Genomic DNA, 20,759 nt, shown 5'->3' on the forward strand with positions numbered 1-20,759 from the left:
ATCCATAGATAACACAAGTACAAAATATCACAATCTTCCAGTTGTGAATCCTATGACATATCCTTGCACACACACATATCTGCTTCAATGTATACCGACCTGTGAAGATCCGGGTTAGAATTGGTCTTCAGTAGTGAGTAAGTAAGTAGGCCGCTTTTAGCAATATTCCAGCAATATCATGGCTGGGGACACCACAAATGGGCTTCACAAATTGTACCTATGTGGGGAATCGAACCCGTGTCTTCAGCATGACGAGCGAATGCATTAACCACTAGGCTACCCCACCGCCCCTGGACTTCAGTAACCCATGCTTGTCGTAGGAGGCGACTAACAGGATCGGGTGGTCAAGCTCGCTGACTTGGTTGACACATGTCATCGTATCCCAATTGCGTAGATCGATACTCATGCTGTTGATCACTGGACTGTCTGGTCCAGACTCGATTATTTACAGACTGCTGCCATACAGCTGGAATATTGCGGAGTGCGGCATTAAACAACAATCAATCAATCAATTCAATGTACACCATACAAATATATTTCCATTCAGATTAAAAGATATGAATAATTCATAAAATATATAACACACCTTGAACTAACATGGCAGAAGAACAATGCACCCAAAAAAACTTAAAATGTCTGTTTTTTCAACTCATCTTATCTATATATGTTTGAATACATATGACAAAAATATAGAGTCATTTGAAATTATTTTCATACAAACTTATAAAATACAAACAAATTTTTCTCATGAATAAACCATTAGTATCTCAACATATACTTAAAACATACAGCTCCAAGGCCAGAACACCTCCAGACATCTGGATGTTGTAAATGAAAAACCAACACCATACAATCTGCACTGAAAAACACCTATAATATACAACGCATATTTTAGTTCATATAATCTAACATTATTCCCCTCCTTGGTCTCTGGTTGCTGAAACATACAATGATACCTAAGTGCACCTCCTGGAACCTATGATCACGGCCAATTTTCTGCACTGGAATGGATATGAATCACTGAAAGTGGGTTTTAAACATTTCGTGCGCCATATTGGATGAAAGAGGTATCAGATAAAAGTTGTTTTTCTTGAAAGCAAGCAGGCATCTTGTCAATACAGACGACCACATATGATGCATTATTCATGAGCTGCATGGACCTGTCTATATTCAAAGACAGAGACGGAAGTTGGCTATAGATAAATTATACCTTCATGTTTAGACTTTTTCACATGACTGACTGACTGAGTTTTGGTTTTACGCCGCTTTTGGCAATATTCCAGCAACATCACAGCGGGGGACACTAGAAATGGGCTTCACACATTGTACCCATGTGGGGATTCGAACCCGGGTCCTCGGCGTGACGAGCCAGCGCTTTAACCACTAGGCTACCCCACCGCCCCTTTTCACATGACAATACTGTGGATGAGAGTGAACAATTCTAAAAAATTCAGCTACAAACACCAGCCACAATTTTTCAAATTCTTAAGTACCGGTACTAAAAATTCATTTATGGTCACAAGGCCCTTACTCAGGAAGCAGGAATTACGAGCGAAATCCTTTCAATGTTTATTTATTATTCCATTTTGGGCAAACATTTTAAATTTCTTCTTTATTGGATTTTTTAGTGTCAAATCATGCTTGGAAGTTTGAAAAATATATATGATGTTTCAGATTTATTTCAGTTCTTCAAAAAGTTATCTGAATTTTGTTCAATGTGTTTCTCCTTTTGTGTAGTTTAACACATTCTATGTACATTTTTTAGGGATCAATTTGAAAGTTTGCATTCAATGGGACAGAAAAACATGGTGCTTTTCAGAATGTAACTTTATTTCCACATTACATTGTTGAAGGGTTGGCAGATTTGTTCACCATGTTGTGTAAAGCTCCAGACCTGGGTCAATGAGATATCTTCTTGTCTCCTGGATCAAGTAAAACCATACTGAAGGAGCTTACCGTAAAATGCTATAAATTTAAATTGTATGAAGAAAACAAGTTGTGAAAGCATGTCATTGAAAGTGCAATTTAAGTGCATCAAATGTTCCTCTGTAAAAATAACAAAGACACTCCATTTCTGAGCTATAGTGGTATCCTAGACTAAAATATGCTCTCTGAGACAACTCTACGTATCAGGTTAAATAGAAATAATTCTACATAGGAACCTTCAAATCTCTTATGACCGCCTCCATGGTGTAGTGGTTAGAGCGTCAGCCTGGAGAGCGGAAGGTCGCAGTTTCGATCCCCGACCACGTCATACCAAAAGACGTTAAAATATGGTACTTGTTGGTCCCTGCCTGGCGTTCGGCATTAATGGGTATAACAAGGACTGGTCGGGTCGGAGTCAGTATAATGTGTCTGAGTGGGGTATTCATGCTTCACTGCGGCATGGTATCTCAGTGGGCTAGCACTATACAACCAGCTTGAGTCTGGGCTAGTACAAGCAGCAGCACATACACATACACATGCATGCACGTCGTCATATGAGCGAAATATTCCCAAGCACGACGTTAAACCCAATTTCACCTCACCTCACCTCAAATCTCTTATTGTCCGGAACTTGGAGCTGAAGTAGAGGCTTCTGGAACTGGAAAGACGATGAAAATGTAATTTGGATGAATGTAAATATATCTGTCCCAGAGTCTGTAATAGAGACCGGTGGCCCCTTGGCACGATAGACTTGTTCCACTGTTGGGTGGAACACGCTGAACACTATCAAGGAACCAGCCGTTACAGGTGGTATGTATAGATTCCGTGATTACAAAAGTAAACATGCTTGGAGACTTTTGGGAGATAAACATCTTAGCAAACTGCTCTACTGTAAATCTGGGCAAAAGAACTTTATTTCACAAAGTTTATAGTACCCAGTTTGCTTTAATGGATACTCAGAACCTAGAATAGTATGTTAAATGTTGTGCAATAGTGGCCAATTAGAAATCGGCCCTTACCTGTTTACACACCTGTGTATTCTTCCCAGGGACCCATTCTAACAAAGTGATCTTTGCGTTAAACAAATTACGTGTAACTCCTATATTTGAAAATATACATTTAAGACAAAGGAGAGTGAGTGAGTATGGGTTTACGCCGCTTTTAGCAATTTTCCAGCGATATAACAGCAGAGGATAACGGGCTTCACACATTGTACCCATGTGGGCAATCGAACCCGGGTCTTCGGTGTGATGAGCAAATACTTTAACCACTAGGCTACCCCACCGCCCTCTAACCCGGATCTTTTAGCAATATTCCAGCAATATCACGGCGGGGGACACTAGAAATGGGCTTCACACATTGTACCCACGTGGGGATTCGAACATGGGTCTTCGGCGTGATGAGCGAACACTTTAACCACTAGGCTACCCCACCGCCCCCAAACAAGACAGAATTTCAGTAAAGTTTGAATCATAATGATTACATTTCATCACATATTTGACGGAGACCGCAGCACACTGAGTACATGTGCACCCAGTTTCTTGCTGTCGATGTGACTTTCTGTGTTTGTTTCTACTGAAAATGTGGCAGGTTTTGTTCATTTCAATACAGACCTTATAGGGATTGTGTCTTTGTTTGTGAATTGTGTGGCTATTTTTATTCAGATTGTGTACATATTCTACAGTTTTGTTCCTCTCTACAGGTTTTCTATGAAACTCCTGCCTAACGGTTTACAGATCCCCATCAACAGAGTAACTATGTTCAGTATTTAATCGGAAAAACGCTGTTACCTTCCTCACCTCCAGACATTTGATAAATTATTATCTTCGTAACGGAAAAGGGAGATAAATAAAATTATCAAGTTTTATTGTACTGTTCTTCATAATAGTGGTCACCATATGGCTGAAACACTGCTGAAGTGACTATATATCTTGACTCACTCACTCACTTTATAATACTCAGAAACACTAAACTGTGACATGTCATACATTTCTCCCCTACCACTGCTGGTGGTTTGTAAGAGTGAGTGAGTGAGTATGGTTTTACGTCACTTTTAGCAATATTCCAGCCATATCAAGGCAGGGGACACTAGAAATGGGCTCCACACATTGTAACCATGTGGGGAATCGAACCCGGACCTTCGGCATGACGAGCGAACGCTTTAACCACTAGGCTACCCCAACGCCCGGTTTGTAAGAAAGAGATGTTAGAGAATGTACAGGTAAAGAATCTACTGGCTATACCAGTTCAACAAACCTAACAAAATGGAAAATGCTCGAGTAAGAGTTACACTGAGACAGAGGCATCCTTTGTCCTGTTCTAATTTTAAATTAAACAATTAACAGGCTAATTTTTATTTGTATTTTGAATGCTGTTTGAGTTCTGGAAGAAAGAGAATAACTTATTCTTTGATATTGCTTTTTTTAAATTTTAACAGGACCGAACCAATAAAAATTGATGTGGTGCTTCCATTGTTTTCGTCTCGGATCTGCATCACTGAACTCGACAACAATCAAACAAAACAACAACTTCACTGAAACTTCAGCTATGTAAGCACTGAAGATAAATATTGAATGAGTTGATTCCCAAGTTAAAAGGCAAAGGTTAATACACAAATCGATGTGTACGTAACGAAATATTAAAATTAACAAATGTGAAAGATCAATGAATATTTATCAAGTTATATATTAACACACAGTATTAGGATTACCATGATATGCAGCAATACCTTAGTCTCTGTACCGAGGTACAACACAGCTTTAGTGCTAAGCCTATCATAAGGTGTGTGAGTTATTATGTTAATGTTAAGAATAATGGTGGTCCGATTAATTGAAATAATCGAAGATTGGTCGTAGTGACTAAACGACCAAGCAATCGATCATAATTTCTCATAATCAAACACAACCAATTTTGGAACACTTGTTTTCATTAACAATATTTTTCACATGGTTGGTTTTGTCTGTTACATTTTGTAAGCACTACAAGCACGTTTGAAGTCATGATTGAATTTATCTTAAAGGCTCCAAGAAATTTATGTTCCTAACATACTAGTCATCCTTTAAAGATGTGATATTTTGCCAAAAAAAGGCTCAAAAGAACTACATGTTTTTTTCCTTATTTATATGTGCATTAACAAAATTCATAAATGACGCTAACCAATTATTTTTTATGGTTGATCGGTTGTAATGAACCAATCAATTATGAATTCCCAACACTAGTTAAGAATACTTTGTACAACAGGTCCTTGGATGGTAACAAAGTCGTGAAGCACTGGGAAGCAGCATTCGAAATTAACGTCGTTCCTTAGGCCCGACGCCGACTGAAAACCACTCAGACCCACAGCTTTTGTTTTCTGCAGGTCCTTATGGCCGACAGCTTTTTCATTCCCAATGACTCTGACTGCCCTGACATATCTGTCTGAACATTCTGATTCAGACTTTCCAGAGGACTTGGATCTTGACTTGGATGTTGATTTTGTTGTAAATGAGGACTAGTCAGTCACTAGAGTTAAATTAAACTCTTTAACTCAGTTTGTTAGTTACATATTTTGTTTGCTGGGAATTACTTATATTGTAGCTAAAATATAGCGCCTACACATTCTGATCAGGACCCACAACTTTTTATGGTTCTGTGTCCTTAGAGCCTGCAGCTTTTCAGGGTAAGGGCAAACATTGCTGGGAAGGAGTTGTATTCGTTGTTTCAGGTTGCCAGTAGCAATAAGCCAACAACATGTATATGGTCTGTAAATAATAGTGTTGGGAATTGGTTGAAATCTCACAATTGATGATTGCTTCATTACCAACGAACAATCATTGAAAAAAAATTGGTTAGCATTATTTTTCAGAGTTCTCTATCCAGGTTGTTATTGCAGATAGGTATAAGATGATGCAACTTGCTACTTTAAAGTGATGACTAATATATCATGACCATAAACTTCCTGGAGTCTTCAAGAAATATTCAGTCATGACTTTTCAGTTAGTGAAGTGAGTTTTCTAAGAATTAAACAAGTTTGCAGACCCTGCAACTTCGAAGATATGTTCCATCGTCAAGTGTTTCAAAGACTAAAACAGCAGTTCCAAAATCGTTTGTGTTCGTTTATGAGAAATGTGATCGATTGCTTGGTCGTTTGGTCACTGCGACCAATCTTTGATTATTTCAATTAATCGGATCACCACTAGTAAATAATGGACCCAACATTCTGTGGGACATCATGATCATCAAGCTACACACTCTGGATCCGATGCCAGTCAGCAAAGATAAATCCTAACCCGCATCTTCAATGGTCAATGGAAGGAACTTGACACAACAAAGGGAGGTCACTCTAGATAGATTTTATGACAGTCTCTATTAATTAGTTGCCACAACCAACCAACAGAAATTAACTTACTACTTTTACTGACCGTGCAAAATTTGAAAATGGGAGGTAACTCTTCGTGTGTCCATAGTAGAGCCAATACAGTATTACACTGCTATTAGCAATACTGCAGCAAAATCGTGTTTTAAGCAATCTACTAGTATATTACAAATTTGTTTTATTATACAGCACCATAATCACTCAAAGAGAGTGAGTGAGTGAGTGAGTTTAGTTTTACGCCGCACTAAGCAATATTCCAGCTATATGGTGGCAATCACTCAAAGAATTCTAACTTTAATATTATTTCACCTATCATAACAATTTCACTCTTATCCCCTTCTACCGCCTCCGTGGTGTAGTGGTTAGAGCGTCTAGCTGGAGAGCGGAAGGTTGCAGGTTCAATCCCCGACAGCGTCATACCAAAAGACGTTAAAATATGGTACTTGTTGGTCCCTGCCTGGCGCTCGGCATTAATGGGTACAACAAGGGCTGGTCGGCTCGGAGTCAGTGAGTGAGTGAGTGTGTTTAGTTTTACGCCGCACTCAGCAATATTCCAGCTATATGGCGGCGGTCTGTAAATAATCGAGTCTGGACCAGACAATCCAGTGATCAACAGCATGAGCATCGATCTGCGTAATTGGGAACCGATGACATTTGTCAACTAAGTCAGCGAAACTGACCACCCGATCCCGTTAGTCGCCTCTTACGACAAGATAGTCGCCTTGTTATGGCAAGCACATGGGTTGCTGAAGACCTATTCTACCCCGGATCTTCACGGGTCAGGCTCGGAGTCAGTATAATGTGTCTGAGTGGGGTATTCATGCTTCAATGCAGCGTGGTTATCTTAGTTGGCTAGCACTATAAAACCAGCATCAGTCTGGGCTAGTACAAGCAGCCGCACATACACATACACACGCATGCACATCATCATATGAGCGAAATATTCTCAAGCACGACGTTAAACCCAATTTCACCTCACCTCACCTCACCTTATCCCCTTCTCGGCTTAAGCAGCCTTTACTCGATTTCGGCTTTTCCAAATGGTGCTGCGGTGGTGAGTTAGCATAGTGGTTAAGCATTCTCTTGTCCAGTCAAAGAACCAGGTTCAAATCCCCGTATGAGTACAATGTGTCATTGTTGGTGTGCCCTGCCATGATATTACGATCCCAGAATCACCAGCTACTTCTCATTCCTAAAGTTCGACTCTCATCCTATGGGAAAAGATCATTCCAACACGCAGCCGCCAGTCTCTGGAGCAACTTGCCCACTCACATCAAGAATGCTGAATCTTTGGACACATTTAAATCGTCTCTAAAAACCCACTTTTTTCGTCTTGCCTATTACTAGACTTTCTATGTTCAATTGTCTCTCTGTAAATAGTTTTAACTATTTTTTTTTCTCATATAGTATTGTAGAGCCATGAGCGGGTATTAGTACCTGGATGTAGCGCTATATAAATACCCACATTATTATTATTATTATTTATTGCTGGAATATTGCTAAAAGCAGTGTAAACCCCCATTCCCTCACTCCCCAAAACTTCTGAAATTAAGGCACTTGAAAGTTCCTTTTTAGCAAATTTTTACACTTATTATAACTTCACACTCTCACGCTCTCATGAAAAAACTGATAAATCTCACGCCAACCTAGGTTCAAATGAAATTTATCTTACCTCACACACAAATGTCGCTTTCTTATTGGCTGAGCGCTCATCTATTATTTTCAATGTACCCGCTGTCAATGGCAACTCATTCTGTACTTCGTGGTAGTAATTCTTTATCTCGAATAACACTGAATCACGTAATGATGTACGGAAATTACCGATGTTTTGCGAATGCAAATCGATGGAAGGGAGATAACTCTAAATCTGTTTTTCTTGTCAGCAAAATCTAGCGATGGCTACAAAAAGGTTTGTACCCGTGCTTCAAACAATTCAAAATTAACATTAAGGTGTTCGGTAAGATAAATATGTTGTTCGCTGGTACATCAAGGGTACATCAACCCATGCCCCGCTCATGACCAGTAAACAACTTATAATATATCCGTTAAAAATCACACAAATAGGTCTGAATACATCATTTTCAGGGACTTTTCTGAGTAGGGAATTTGCAATTATGCACTTGGTGGGGAAGGCAGCCCTTGGACCTAAGCATCTCAAGCTTGTTTCTCTCACCTGGGATCACCAGTGTACCCTGCTGTTGTATGTTGTACCAGGGACCACGATCAGTGCCAAACATCTGCCTCTGACATGCATATCTTGACTTTCCTAATTTCAAGTCATGTTCACCAAATGTTTGCACTGTACAGAATTACTATATATGATGAAGGGTATCAAGAATGTATCTTAGCCCAAGTGTGGAAATGAACCCAGGTTTCCGGATTGTTGAGCAAACGCTTCAACCACTGGGCCACCTTATATACACCTAAACTTAACACTGATTCAGACATGGGAGACAATTTACACATGCCGGAGGGGTACACAAAGATAAATCAGACTACCAGTTTCCAAAGTTCCATTTTTGTGGGTTGTATGAAATATGGCCCGTGCAACGCCCGAGACAGGCTAGATTTCTGACGGACGGTCTAAATTTACAGCTAGCCAGCCCGATGGTCTGGTAAAAACTTTAGATGTTCCATACATCTGAGTAAATCCAGCATATCTTGGGTGTCTGGTCTGGTTAAATCCATTTGGGCTGGTAACATTTTGATGTTACCAATTCAAATACCAACCCTGATGTCTGACTGTGTTTTTGGCATATTTTATACACTGGTCTTGGAGTGTGTGTGTTCGAATTCCTGATGGGATTCTCCCCAAAAGGTTCTGGAATCTGTACTTTACTGAGAAAGTGCAATCTCACATGACAGAACGCTGCTTGCTCAGTCGCCTTGTAATGTAAACGGGGTCGCATAAATCAAAAGATTAACTTCTTCAGGTGGCCTTACTGTAACAGTTATAAACAACCCGCCATGTTTTAGGGATACCCACTTCTGTTGAACCTAAGTTACGGTTTAACATTTCAACCTAGCACGACTTGCGTGTAAGCAAACACCAGTACACTCACCTGTCAAACAGCACGTGCCCAGGTATTGCGGGTCGAGCGACATTTCCAGCAGATAGTGCCCGACGAGTTACCTCCCTTATACCGCAGCGCGAATGCCGGGGATTTTATCAACTTCATTTCGACAAGAATGGAGAGATATCTCATGGATGACAACTTCTTTAATTTGTTATGATGGGACATATCGGTTGACGTTCTTATATCTTTGTCAAGCAAGAATGAAGTACTACAGCACAGAAATGACTTATATTCATAATTTTGTATGAAAGAGACTTTAATCATGTTGTATATAGTGAGTGAACAATTCGGTTTTGAAAGTTTATTCAGGGATACTCTACAACAGCCCCCTTATATAGTCTCCCTGGTTTATTTAATGAGAGTTTATTAACTCTCCTGAAAAAGAAGTGTGCACCCCCCACCCCCCTTTCTCAAGATTGTGCGCACGCACGCGCGCACACACGCACACACCCAACCCATAATCTTTTGAAGTGGCACGGGTAAAGAAGCGTAAAAGTAAACTCGATCGCTCACAAATATAGGTTTACCAAAATGCTACTTCTGAAGATACAGAGGATGACGATTTGCATGCTTATTAGCATCCATCCACATTAGGGGTGGTGGGTAGCCTAGTGGTTAAAGCGTTCGCTCCTCACGCCGAAAATCCGGGTTCAATCCGCCACATGGGTACAATGTGTGGAGCCGCTTTCTGATACCACAACGTGTGTCAACCAAGTCGGCGAGCCTGACCACCCGATCCGGTTAGTCGCCTTTTACGACAAGCATGGGTTGCTGAAGATCAATTCTGTTGCCTCGTTATATAATTGACACCGACAAACCCAGGGAGAATATTGTCGCCCTATTAATTCTAGCACTGGGTTTAATATTGCAATGAGTTGATGAAACGTTCGAGCTAGTCTTTCAACAAAATTTGGACCCCACTCTCCGATTTACACGTAAACTGGTCCGTGGCTCCCTTTGCGCGCGCCACCTTGCGACAAAGCTAGCTATGCGAAACGGGGCCCAGCTTAATTTACCATTCGTCACCGCTCGCCCCTTTCCGTAACCTCCAAGAAGATTCGGCTTGTCCCGGAATAACACGAGTTGGTCACGAATGCTTAATTTACATGTAGATACTAGTTTATTAGAACTAACTCCCTAACAACTAACCATGCATAAGATGAAGATGTGAACGAGAGCTGACAATGTCGCCGGTGGATAATCGGTTGAAGCGGTCGTAAAGTGCACCAAGAGTGGTTTCAGTGAGTGAGTTTAGTTTTACGCCGCTTTTAGCAATATTCTAGCAATATCACGGAGTGGTACACTAGTAATATGCTTCACACATGACACCTATGTGGGGAATCGAACTGGGGTAGCCTAGCTTTAACCACTAGGCTACCCCACCCCACCCCCATGCGATTGACTGAGTATGGTTTTACGCCGCTTTTAGCAATATTCCAGCAATATCACGGGACACCAGAAATGGGCTTCACTCATTGTACCCATGTGGGGATTCGAACCCGGGTCTTCGGCGTGACGAGCCAACGCTTTAACCACTAGACTACCCCACCGCCCCCACCCCCATGCGAAGACTGCTTAATTCAGTAATAGGAACGTGGCTTCCCACATTGAAAAAAAAAAAAAACTCAGATGAAGACAGATACTTTACTGTCAACAACATGACATAGTTATATAACCGACAGGTGAGAGAATGATGATGTCTGTTATGGCGTAGGCAATCGTTGTTGTCAGCACCGACATCCGACGTTGGGGATGCAGAACTCTCCATCTTTGCAGCATTCTATCTTCCCGGGGAGGAATTCGCACTGCTTTATTCCTGGAGGGCAGGTGGTGTTGGTAGCCTGGGAAATAGAAATAATAGGGTCATCACAATCTTCATCATTGTCGTCGTCCCAATTCTTCATATGTCAATCAATCGTTCTTTATCGTTCTTTATTTCAGTACAGATGTGGGCCAACGGCCCCTGGTACAACATTGATTGGTCCATTACACATAAATATGTACATACACGTATACATATTACAGATATGTACAGGGGGTATGAGGTATAAGTATATTAAATTTTGTCGCAGTAGGATATTCGTAATATTTCTTGGCAATATATAGTATGACCAGAAATTATTGAGAATTTTAGGAATATTTTTAATTGGATTTCTAGTATAAACAACCTTGACCAGCTATCAAGTGCTTGGTTTCATTCAAGAGAGACAACTCCGTTAATCCTTTTTCATTAGTTTGTGAAGAATTATACCCCTTTGTTTACTTGCTAGCAGACGACAATTTCAGTGATCCTCAGTATGGATGATTTAGAGAAGAGGAAGTTGATTTTAGAGTATTATAACAAGGACATTAGATCAGCAAAGTGATTTCAAGTAGAAAAGGCATCCCTTTGTCCACTGTTTATCGTGTTTTGAAAAATATTGCAAATGGATATGGACATTGAGCACCAGGGAGGCGCAGGTAGGCCCAGAAAATTGACTGTCGGTGACAGGAGGCGGCTTGGTATTCTTGTTTCTAGAAAAAAACGAAGGAGTTTAGAAAACTTAAGGCTGGATATGATTAATAGAGGAACTGTGGCTGTCCGCAAGGAGACAATTAGAACTGAGCTGCATGCAATGGGTTGGCAGAAAAGTCGAGGAATTTCATCACCGATCATGAAACCTGAACAAAAGGAGCGAAGGTTGAACTGGTGCTTACAGCATAGAAATTTTAACTCGGACAATGTGATTTTCTCAGATGAAAGTTCTGTGTGGATGTTTCCTAATACACTGAAAATCTGGACCAAACAAACTGAAAAACCTTTGTATCAGCGCCCAAAGTACAGTCCGAAATTTAACCTGTGGGGTGGCATATCTGTGTTAGGGGCAACGCCCCTCTGTGTATTTGAAGGGAATATGAACAGTGAGCGGTACACAGATATTCTCGAGGGACATTTACTTCCATCTGCTCACGTGTTCTATGGAAACTTTTGGATTTTCCAGCAGGACAACGACCCAAAACATCGTTCAAAGCGTTCACAGGCCTGGTTTCGGACCCAAAATATGACATTATTAGATTGGCCAAGCTATAGCCCTGACCAAAATCCAATAGAAAATGTTTGGGGACTTATGAAGGAAAGTGTCAATAAGAAAAATCTGACAAATATTGCTGAAATGAAAGAAGAGGTGGTCCGATATTGGGACAGCATGGACCACAACTTTCTAACTTCTTTGATCAGTAGTATGCCCCGCCGCATTGAAGCCTGCATTGCTGCCCATGGTGACTTGACAAAATACTAACTGTTCACCTGTCTTTGAATCTGGAGTTATGTTCTGCTAATATTCACATTAAATACATGAGTAATGAGTGAATTTTTTTTTAAAAATTTACACTCTTAAATTCTCAATAATTTCTGGTTGTGCCACAATTACAGACTTTACAAATTCTTTCATTCCTTGGTACATTGACATATCTGCCCTCCTCAATGGCTAAAGAACGTGAGCTACAACGAAATTTTGCAAGTGCCAGTCGAAACTTATGGACTGTAGTTACTGAAAGATATAACTCTGCTTCAAAAAGTTGTTTTGTACAACATATACGAGGTGGACTTAGAACTATTAACCAAACATGTACGCCATTCTTGTTCATATGAACATTTCAAACGGAAAACAAACTCTGAAAGATAAAAATCAGCACAATCTACTGTTTGTCTTTCCCAAATATATCCAAAACCATATTCATACAAAAGAGATCTTATTACTGAAGTCCTGTTACACTTTCCATTAACTGACAATTGTAACAACATATCAAAACTTTTTTTCGGAAATCGGTAATCTGGCATATTAATTAGTTTTAACTAATATTTGATACAATGTTTAGAAGCGGTTATATAAAGAGGGTAACTACCACATTCTCCTCGCACTACGTGATTGGAAGTTGCGGACTTAACATTCAAAAAGCGTTTACACGCAAGAACATGTACTGATTCAATTTGCTTACAATATGACAGGCCCCAAATCCACCCCATGTCACTCATCATCACTAATCGTCATTAGGATTTACCATCAACAATCGTCACCCTAATACATTATCACTAATCATCTTCGTCATTGCTCATCACCAATCCATGCTCATGATGTTGATCACAGGATTGTGTGGCCCAGACTCGATTATTTACAGGCCGGCGCCATATAGCTGGAACATTGCTGCGGCGATCAACAACAAACATTATCAATCGTCACCGTCATTCATCAACAACAATCACCAGTCATTATTAATGGGGCGGTGGGGTAGCCTTGCGGTTAAAGCATTGGCTCGTCACGCTGAAGATTCAGGTTCGATTCCACTCGTGGGTACAATGTGTGAAACCCATTTCTGGTGTCCCCCCGTCGTGATATTGCTGGAATATTGCTAAAAGCGGCGTAAAACCCAACTCACTCGCTCATTATTGATGGGATCGTTCTCTGTTGAATGGACGACATCCGCCATCACATCATCCTTGTGTCATCATCATCATCATCATCATCATCATCATCATCATCATCACCATCATCATCATCATCATCATCATCATCATCATCATCATCTTCTTGTTCGTGCCCTAACAGTAATTTCCTTAATATACTCATGCCAATAATGGTTGTCACCCCCTTAAATGTTTTTAATTGGAGAGGGGTGGGGGTTGGGGTGGGGAGGGGGTGACAACCATTATTGGCATGAGTATATATCAACATTAACCTGCAAGCCAGCGTGAATAAGATCCACTGAGACACAAGGTTTGTTTACCAACATAAGAAACAGGTTATCTATATGTCCGGTACAGCTCCTACCTTCAGTGGCCGGACAAGTGGTGGCCCAGAGAGCAGAGGATCTATGACCTGTTTCCACTCAGACACTGTCCACGTCGGCTCCCCGGCAACCGTTACATCGTTGATCATGAACGTCGGTGTATGCGCAACGCCTCCTGGGGATAGATATCAGGAAGATCATTCACTTAATCTTTACAAGAGTTAGCAATTGTGTGCACTTTCTCATATATGATATATGTATATTTTTATGCAACCAGCTTACTGACTCCGAGCCGTTCAGCCCTAGTTTTATCTCTTTAATGACAACCTGGGAAGATGTTTGTCGTAAGAGGCGACTAACGGGATCGAGTGGTCAGGCTCGCTGACTTGGTTGACACATGTCATCGTATCCCAATTGCGCAGATCGATACTCATGCTGTTAGTCACTGGATTGTGTGGTCAATACTTAATAACTTACAGACCGCCGCCATATAGCTGGACCATTGCTCAGGGCGGCGTTAAACCACAAACAAACAAACATTTTCACGTCACCCTTTCAGGCTTACAAGAGGAAGTACGGTATGCTTACGTGTACAGCAGTACTTCCAACCGACCCTCGTGTCCATCTCGATATTCTCATCCATTATCAGGGCCTTGAACTGCGAGGCCGGTACGCCGACCTTGTCAGCAACACTGGCAAACATACTGAAACAAACACAGTGTATATTCCAAGGAGTGAGTGAGCGAGTTTAGTTTTACGCTGATTTTAGCAATATTCCAGCAATATTAAGCTGTTGATGCGGTATGAAACAATAATCATTCACTCACTGGACAAACGAGGATGGCGCTTCCGAGGAACCAGCCCCAAAATATTTTTTATCACTATCAAGTCAAACCATTGATTACACAACAGTTTCGTTTCCCGCTGACTGGGTTCCGTCCGTCCTATTGCGCAACTTAGTACAATAACCAGTCCAGAATTTTGAGACCAACTTATTCAACTGAATATATAAATATTAGTCAGTATTATTTTATATATCTGATCACTTGTATATTGCAACACTACGGTCCTAATCCTTGCAAACACGTCGTGCAGCGTGCTCTGACAAACGGAAACCGTGAAAATCTCAAAAACGAGGCTTGGCCGCTATAAAAGTTTGACGGTTAGGTAGGACTTGATATTAATCAATCACAGTGTACTTTGGAAAATCACACTGAATAAGCGCAAAGAACACATAACAGGTGTAACCAGTGAGCTAGACGAATGATTTTACGACCTCATCAAACAGGGGCAGTCTGTGACTTCTTAGTTAGGGACCGTTCATAATTTATGGCTGGGGGTGGGGTGGGGTGGTGTGTGTGTGTGTGTGTGATGATGATGATGATTTTTATGGAGAAGCATGTACAATGTGAATGACCCCCCCTAAAATTTATGTACAAAGTAAGTGACCCCCTGCATGTCATGTACATGTACCCCCTCTCTGGAATCATCTTCCACTGGAGCTAAGGACAATACACAACCTGAAGATTTTCAAATCCAAACTGAAGACATAACTTTTTAAGAAAACATACAGTGTCTAACTTTTCTCTCTTGAGCTGTTCGGAATGCGCTACTGAGCAGTACTTTTGGACTGGATATCCCCTCCCCACACACCCACCCCAGCCATAAATTATGAACGGTCTCTTAAGGTCATGCTGCCTAAACCTCGCTATAAAATATAAAAATACGGTTTCTGTAAAGTTTAAAATTAAAATTCAATTGTAAATACCATTTTCTTACGAAACAAGGAATTGGAATTTCGTGTAACCATAGTTGTTTGTAGTGTCTCTTCACTTTCACACGAGAAAATTCGGATCGGGTGAAAAGTGGGTCATTGTCTGAATTGGTTAATGAGACTCATGTTTCTGTTTGAATCATCTCTGTATCGAAATCTTGGGTTGAACAGGGGATGCAACAGCCTTTACCCTGCCAGCTGCATTATTTGAATTACTCGGAGTAATTCATAGTACAGGCTGTGAGTGTTCTCTCTCCCAATCTGAGAGAAAAATGCCCCAATGATTAAAGATCCCACAATATCCTGTGCAGAGTGGCGTCCCTTTCCCGTATCAGGTGCCGTTGATCGTGGGTTCGAAGCCTAGTTATGACGTTGGTTTGTTGTAGTGGTGGTCCGATTAATTGAAATAATCGAAGATTGGTCGTAGTGACTAAACGACCAAGCAATCGATCATAATTTCTCATAATCGAACACAACCTATTTGGAACACTTGTTTTCATTAACAATATTTATCGCATCATGGTGTTGGATTTGTCTGTTACATTTTGTAAGCACTACAAGTTCTTTTAAAGTCATGATTGAATTTATCTTAAAGGCTCCAAGAAATTTATGTTCCTAACATACTAGTCATGCTTTAAAGATGTGAAATTTTGCCAAAAAGACCCAAAAGAACTACAAGTTTTTTTCCTTATTTTTATGTGCATTAACACATTTCCTAAATGACGCTAACCAATTATTTTCGATGATTGATCGGTTGTATTGAACCAATCATCAATTATGAGATTTTAACCAATTCCCAACACTAGTGTGTTGGTCAGGTAACACTGGTACCTAATACTTACTCAACGATCTGGCTGTCGGGCATATTGATGGTGGCGTTATTTGAGAAGAGGTCCATGCGATCGTAGATAGTTTGCATCCAGCTGAAGGTCGTGGCAGCATCCGTCACATTGCTAAAGATGTGCGAACCCTGTTGGATAGTAGCATGACAGGGCCTTGTCAGTCCTCGTTTACTTACCCATGCACAACAATGCTGCAGTGCAATGCCGTGGGGCCGTTTGAGCCCTGTGGTTAAAGCGTTCGCTCGTCACGCCGAAGACCCGGGTTCGATTCCTCATATGGGTACAATGTGTGAAGTCCATTCCTGGTGTTCCGAGCCGTGATATTGCTGGAATATTGCTAAAAGCGGCGTTAAATCATATTCACTCACTCACTCGTCCCCCACCTCGAAAGCCCGGGTTTGAGTCTCCACATGGGTAAACTGTATGGAATTGAGACCAAATACTTTGAAAATTCACGGCTGAACATAAATTTGTACGTGCGCGTGATATACGGCTTAAACACACACCCAAGTACACCGACATGTCCGAATATTCTTGTACCGGCAGTTTATACGTAGTCATCGAATAACTCAAGTACCCAAAGCAACCGGCATAGACAAAAATGTTCATTTTAACGGAATTTAAGTAGTGATTTCACAGAGCACGTCTATCACACCCTCTCCAAACCCCTTCAGAAAATAACATTCCATGATGGAAAAAAATAATATTGTTTGGAATATTGGTAAAAGCGTTGTAAAACAATACCCTGTCACACAAAAGCACTCATACAACAATCACAATAAGATGTATAAATTTTACACTGTCATAACTCCGTACAGTTGGGCCCTGGACCTCACTCAATGTTAGTGTTAAATAAACTGACGTACTAAAGAAAGTACACATTTGGTGATTTCGGATTATTTCTAAAAATACGAATGTTAAGAAAAGTGTTTTATCTTTGGCATTGTGTTATGTGTTGCCAAAACACCAATACTATAATACATATATGAGCGATAAAGAAGCTAATCCAGCAAGTCTGTCCGACACTTTGATACATGGTTCCCAAAAAACATCACGACTTTTTATTTACATTAAAACAGTGTTTTCCCAGTAATTTACCGAGTAATTACTCCCCTTCCCAAATTGACCTTCCATGAAATAACGATTCTTCATTCAATTTCATATCTGTTCTGTTGTTATTGTTGATAAAATAATACATTGGAACAGGGGAGCACAGTTGTAACGTCGACGTACGGGTACAGTGTTTATGACTGACTGACTGAGTTTGGTTTTAAGCCGCTTTTAGCAATATTCCGGCAACATCACGGCGGGGGACACCAGAAATGGTCTTCACACATTGTACCCATGTGGGGATTCGAACCCGGGTCTTCGGCGTGACGAGCCAACGCTTTAACCACTAGGCTACCCCACCGCCCCTACAGTGTTTATGAAAATCGAACGTTTTGTTATGAGTCTCTCGTAATAAATACCGAACACTAGCAATAAATACACCAGGACCGGATACAGCTTTTTGAGAAAGGGGGAGTGCACACTCTTGAGAAAATGGGGATTTGATAAACTTTCAGAACAATGTGCGTGCGTGCGCGTGCGCGCGCGCGAAAACCCACCCTCCACCCACCAACACGTACTTGATCATTGCACTGACCTCTTATTTTCTAAACGTAGTAGACCCTGTTTACTTTAAAATAGACCCTGGACTAATTTCGGGCAACCTTTCACTTGAAGACTCACAAATATCAACAGAGTAGCAGGGAATTGTTTTAACGCTGTTGAATGAATGCCCTGTACAATCTCAAGAAAATATTGCATTGTTTCCCAGTATGGATATGCTACCTTTGTATACTTCTGACATATTCTTTGATATTTGTGTTCAGAAATGTTACTTGTTGATTCAGGAGTGAATAAATAAGACTCAAAGTGGAACGAAATAGATGGTATTTGGAGAGCAGAAGAGGTGAGGGTGGTGTTGGTCACCGTCGTTAGTGCGCATGCGCCACGACCTTTACCTTGCTGGCGTAGAAGGAGTTCCGGTGGTACGGCAGGGGAAACAGGTGGATCGTCAGTTTCATTTTTTCAGGCCCATAGACGCTCGCCAATAGTAGAACAGTTCCAAACGCTTCCTTACTGTAGGGGCACATTTGGTCGATGTAGAAGTCAAAGTGTACCGGGGCATTGGGGTTGGCAGAATCGTACACAAACCCCACCTCCCTTTGCGGGATTGGGATTTGGGCTAGAGACGTAGCTAGGACAAGCGAGATAACGAACAGAACCGCCATTGTGACTGCCTCAGCTTGAATGTGATGACGTTGGGATACTATTGTATATAAATATGATAGGTATTCATGTGGACATCATGGGATTTGTAATCCAATAGTTACGAACGGTGACTTTGCAATATGATAGACGTTATTATGTTGCGATCGTCACTTAAGATGACTCTCGGTTAGTCATGTGACTGTCATATGACAAACAAATATAGCGTCAGTCATGAAACTAGTGACTTCAAATTGTTTTGGTTTGTCTCCAGATCAAATTGCAAACCGAAATTGCACCGAATAACCTGCCACCAGGAACGTCAGTTGTGTGATTCACTGTCGGGCTTACAGTGACTTTAAAGTTCACAGATAAGAAAACAAAGGAAACACTTTCCTTCTCAGCTGCCACCATAGTCTGTCTCACAGTCCCCGAACCACATTAATTTCCCTACTGCCAAGCCCTCTCTGCGGTGCTAAAGCCCTAAATAAAGCAAGTCTAGATTTCCTCAGGTTCAGGATCTGAATCTCTGGTCTCCCTTTTCAATATAAATTGGCTTGTTTGTTACTATCAAAATCATACATATTCAGAGACTAAGCCTTAGTCTACTGCCACCTTTACAGGTGTCTATCCATATCTCCCTCTACTGCGACCTATATATAGCTGTAGTAGAGGGTCAAGGACAATGTCTTCTTCTTGCTGGGTCAGTATCCACGGAAATGTGGAATTAGTGTTACCTGAGAACTCCGGGTGTTGTACCCTTCTCCCTAGGCAACCTGTCTATCCACTCTGGTTCTGGGGATGATGTAGCTAATATGGATAGTCAAATATCCCGTAGCGTGTAAAAGTCTTTTTTATTTTAGCGTGAAGTATCACACACAATGGTTCTCAGATGTCTAGAGACATGAACACAGTTTCACAGATCAGAATACTTAGAAGAACTTGTAGATTCTTTCTTGTATAACTCTTAATAATGTATGAGTTCTGGTACGTCAAATTTAATTGTATGCGGAATATCAGTTCCCCATAAATCTCCACCAATTTGAAAACAAGTACTGCAAATCGGGACCAATATTCCAGCTGGTTCCTCTTGATCCAGACGGGTTATTTCTATGTGGCAGCCAGGGGGTTAAAGGCACTATTTCGCACCACACTTCTCAAAAATAAATAATGCATTTCTCTCACTAATACTAACTATCGGCCTTCAGGGAAGTTACCATATGATTAATTCCCAAAAAAATACGTATTTAGATTACAATATTACATTAGAAAGTTCGAATGAATTAATGCAACGTTGCATTTAATCGACTCTCGCGCCCTCTACCGGCCGAACATTATTTCAAGCGAACCCCATAGAGTTATGTCCCTTGGGGCGCTCTTTACGAATATCGTACGCATAACTTGTGATTGAAACCAGTTCGGCAAACACCGACTATACCGCGTGCGACAGTTTTCGATGTATGGATCAATCGTTTACATTCCATGTTATGACAACATTCGTCACCACTCGCCCCTTTCCGTAACCTCCAAGAAGACGCTATTCGGCTTGTCCCGGAATAACACGAGTTGGTCACGAATGTTATGACAAGTGTTTGGAAGCTGTTTGGAAGCTGTTCGCCTCGAAGTTTCAATTATCGATTTCAGGTAAGTCATAAGGGATAATAAGTCGTTTATTGCATCAATAGGAAGCTAAAGTGAGCGCATATGCCCCAATATGTATTATATAGGCCAAAATATTGTCGAAAATGTGTTACATTGTGCCTTTA

The 20,759-nt window shown here is 40.9% G+C and overlaps 1 protein-coding gene and 1 long non-coding RNA gene across 2 annotated transcripts; both read right to left on the reverse strand.

Annotated features, from left to right (window-relative positions):
* Positions 1-1,812: 1,812 nt before the first annotated feature.
* Positions 1,813-9,381, reverse strand: LOC124287002. Its single transcript, XR_006901173.1, has 3 exons — positions 9,343-9,381; positions 2,534-2,584; positions 1,813-1,922 (listed from the first exon to the last, which is right to left on the reverse strand). It is a non-coding gene; the product is annotated as an uncharacterized LOC124287002 (long non-coding RNA).
* Positions 9,382-10,987: 1,606 nt separating this feature from the next.
* LOC124287003 lies at positions 10,988-19,024 on the reverse strand. Its single transcript, XM_046723462.1, has 5 exons — positions 18,747-19,024; positions 16,741-16,868; positions 14,713-14,828; positions 14,166-14,299; positions 10,988-11,198 (listed from the first exon to the last, which is right to left on the reverse strand). Exons 1-5 carry the CDS (start codon positions 19,014-19,016, stop codon positions 11,085-11,087), a joined length of 762 nt encoding a protein of 253 aa, XP_046579418.1. The 5' UTR covers positions 19,017-19,024; the 3' UTR covers positions 10,988-11,084.
* Between the last annotated feature and the right edge of the window lie 1,735 nt (positions 19,025-20,759).

The sequence above is a fragment of the Haliotis rubra genome, unplaced genomic scaffold, assembly GCF_003918875.1.
Source record: "Haliotis rubra isolate DU_JTF1 unplaced genomic scaffold, ASM391887v1 Scf398, whole genome shotgun sequence".
In the NCBI taxonomy this organism is placed as follows: domain Eukaryota; kingdom Metazoa; phylum Mollusca; class Gastropoda; order Lepetellida; family Haliotidae; genus Haliotis; species Haliotis rubra.

Bases quoted from the DNA above. Each gene is read 5' to 3' on its own strand.
- LOC124287003 (XM_046723462.1), bottom strand. From the start codon at position 19,016: ATGGCGGTTCTGTTCGTTATCTCGCTTGTCCTAGCTACGTCTCTAGCC. The intron at 16,869-18,746 runs GTAAAGGTCGTG...ACTATCCAACAG, and splicing joins ACTCCTTCTACGCCAGCAAG to GGTTCGCACATCTTTAGCAA. The intron at 11,199-14,165 runs GTAGGAGCTGTA...TCTATTTCCCAG, and splicing joins CACTTGTCCGGCCACTGAAG to GCTACCAACACCACCTGCCC.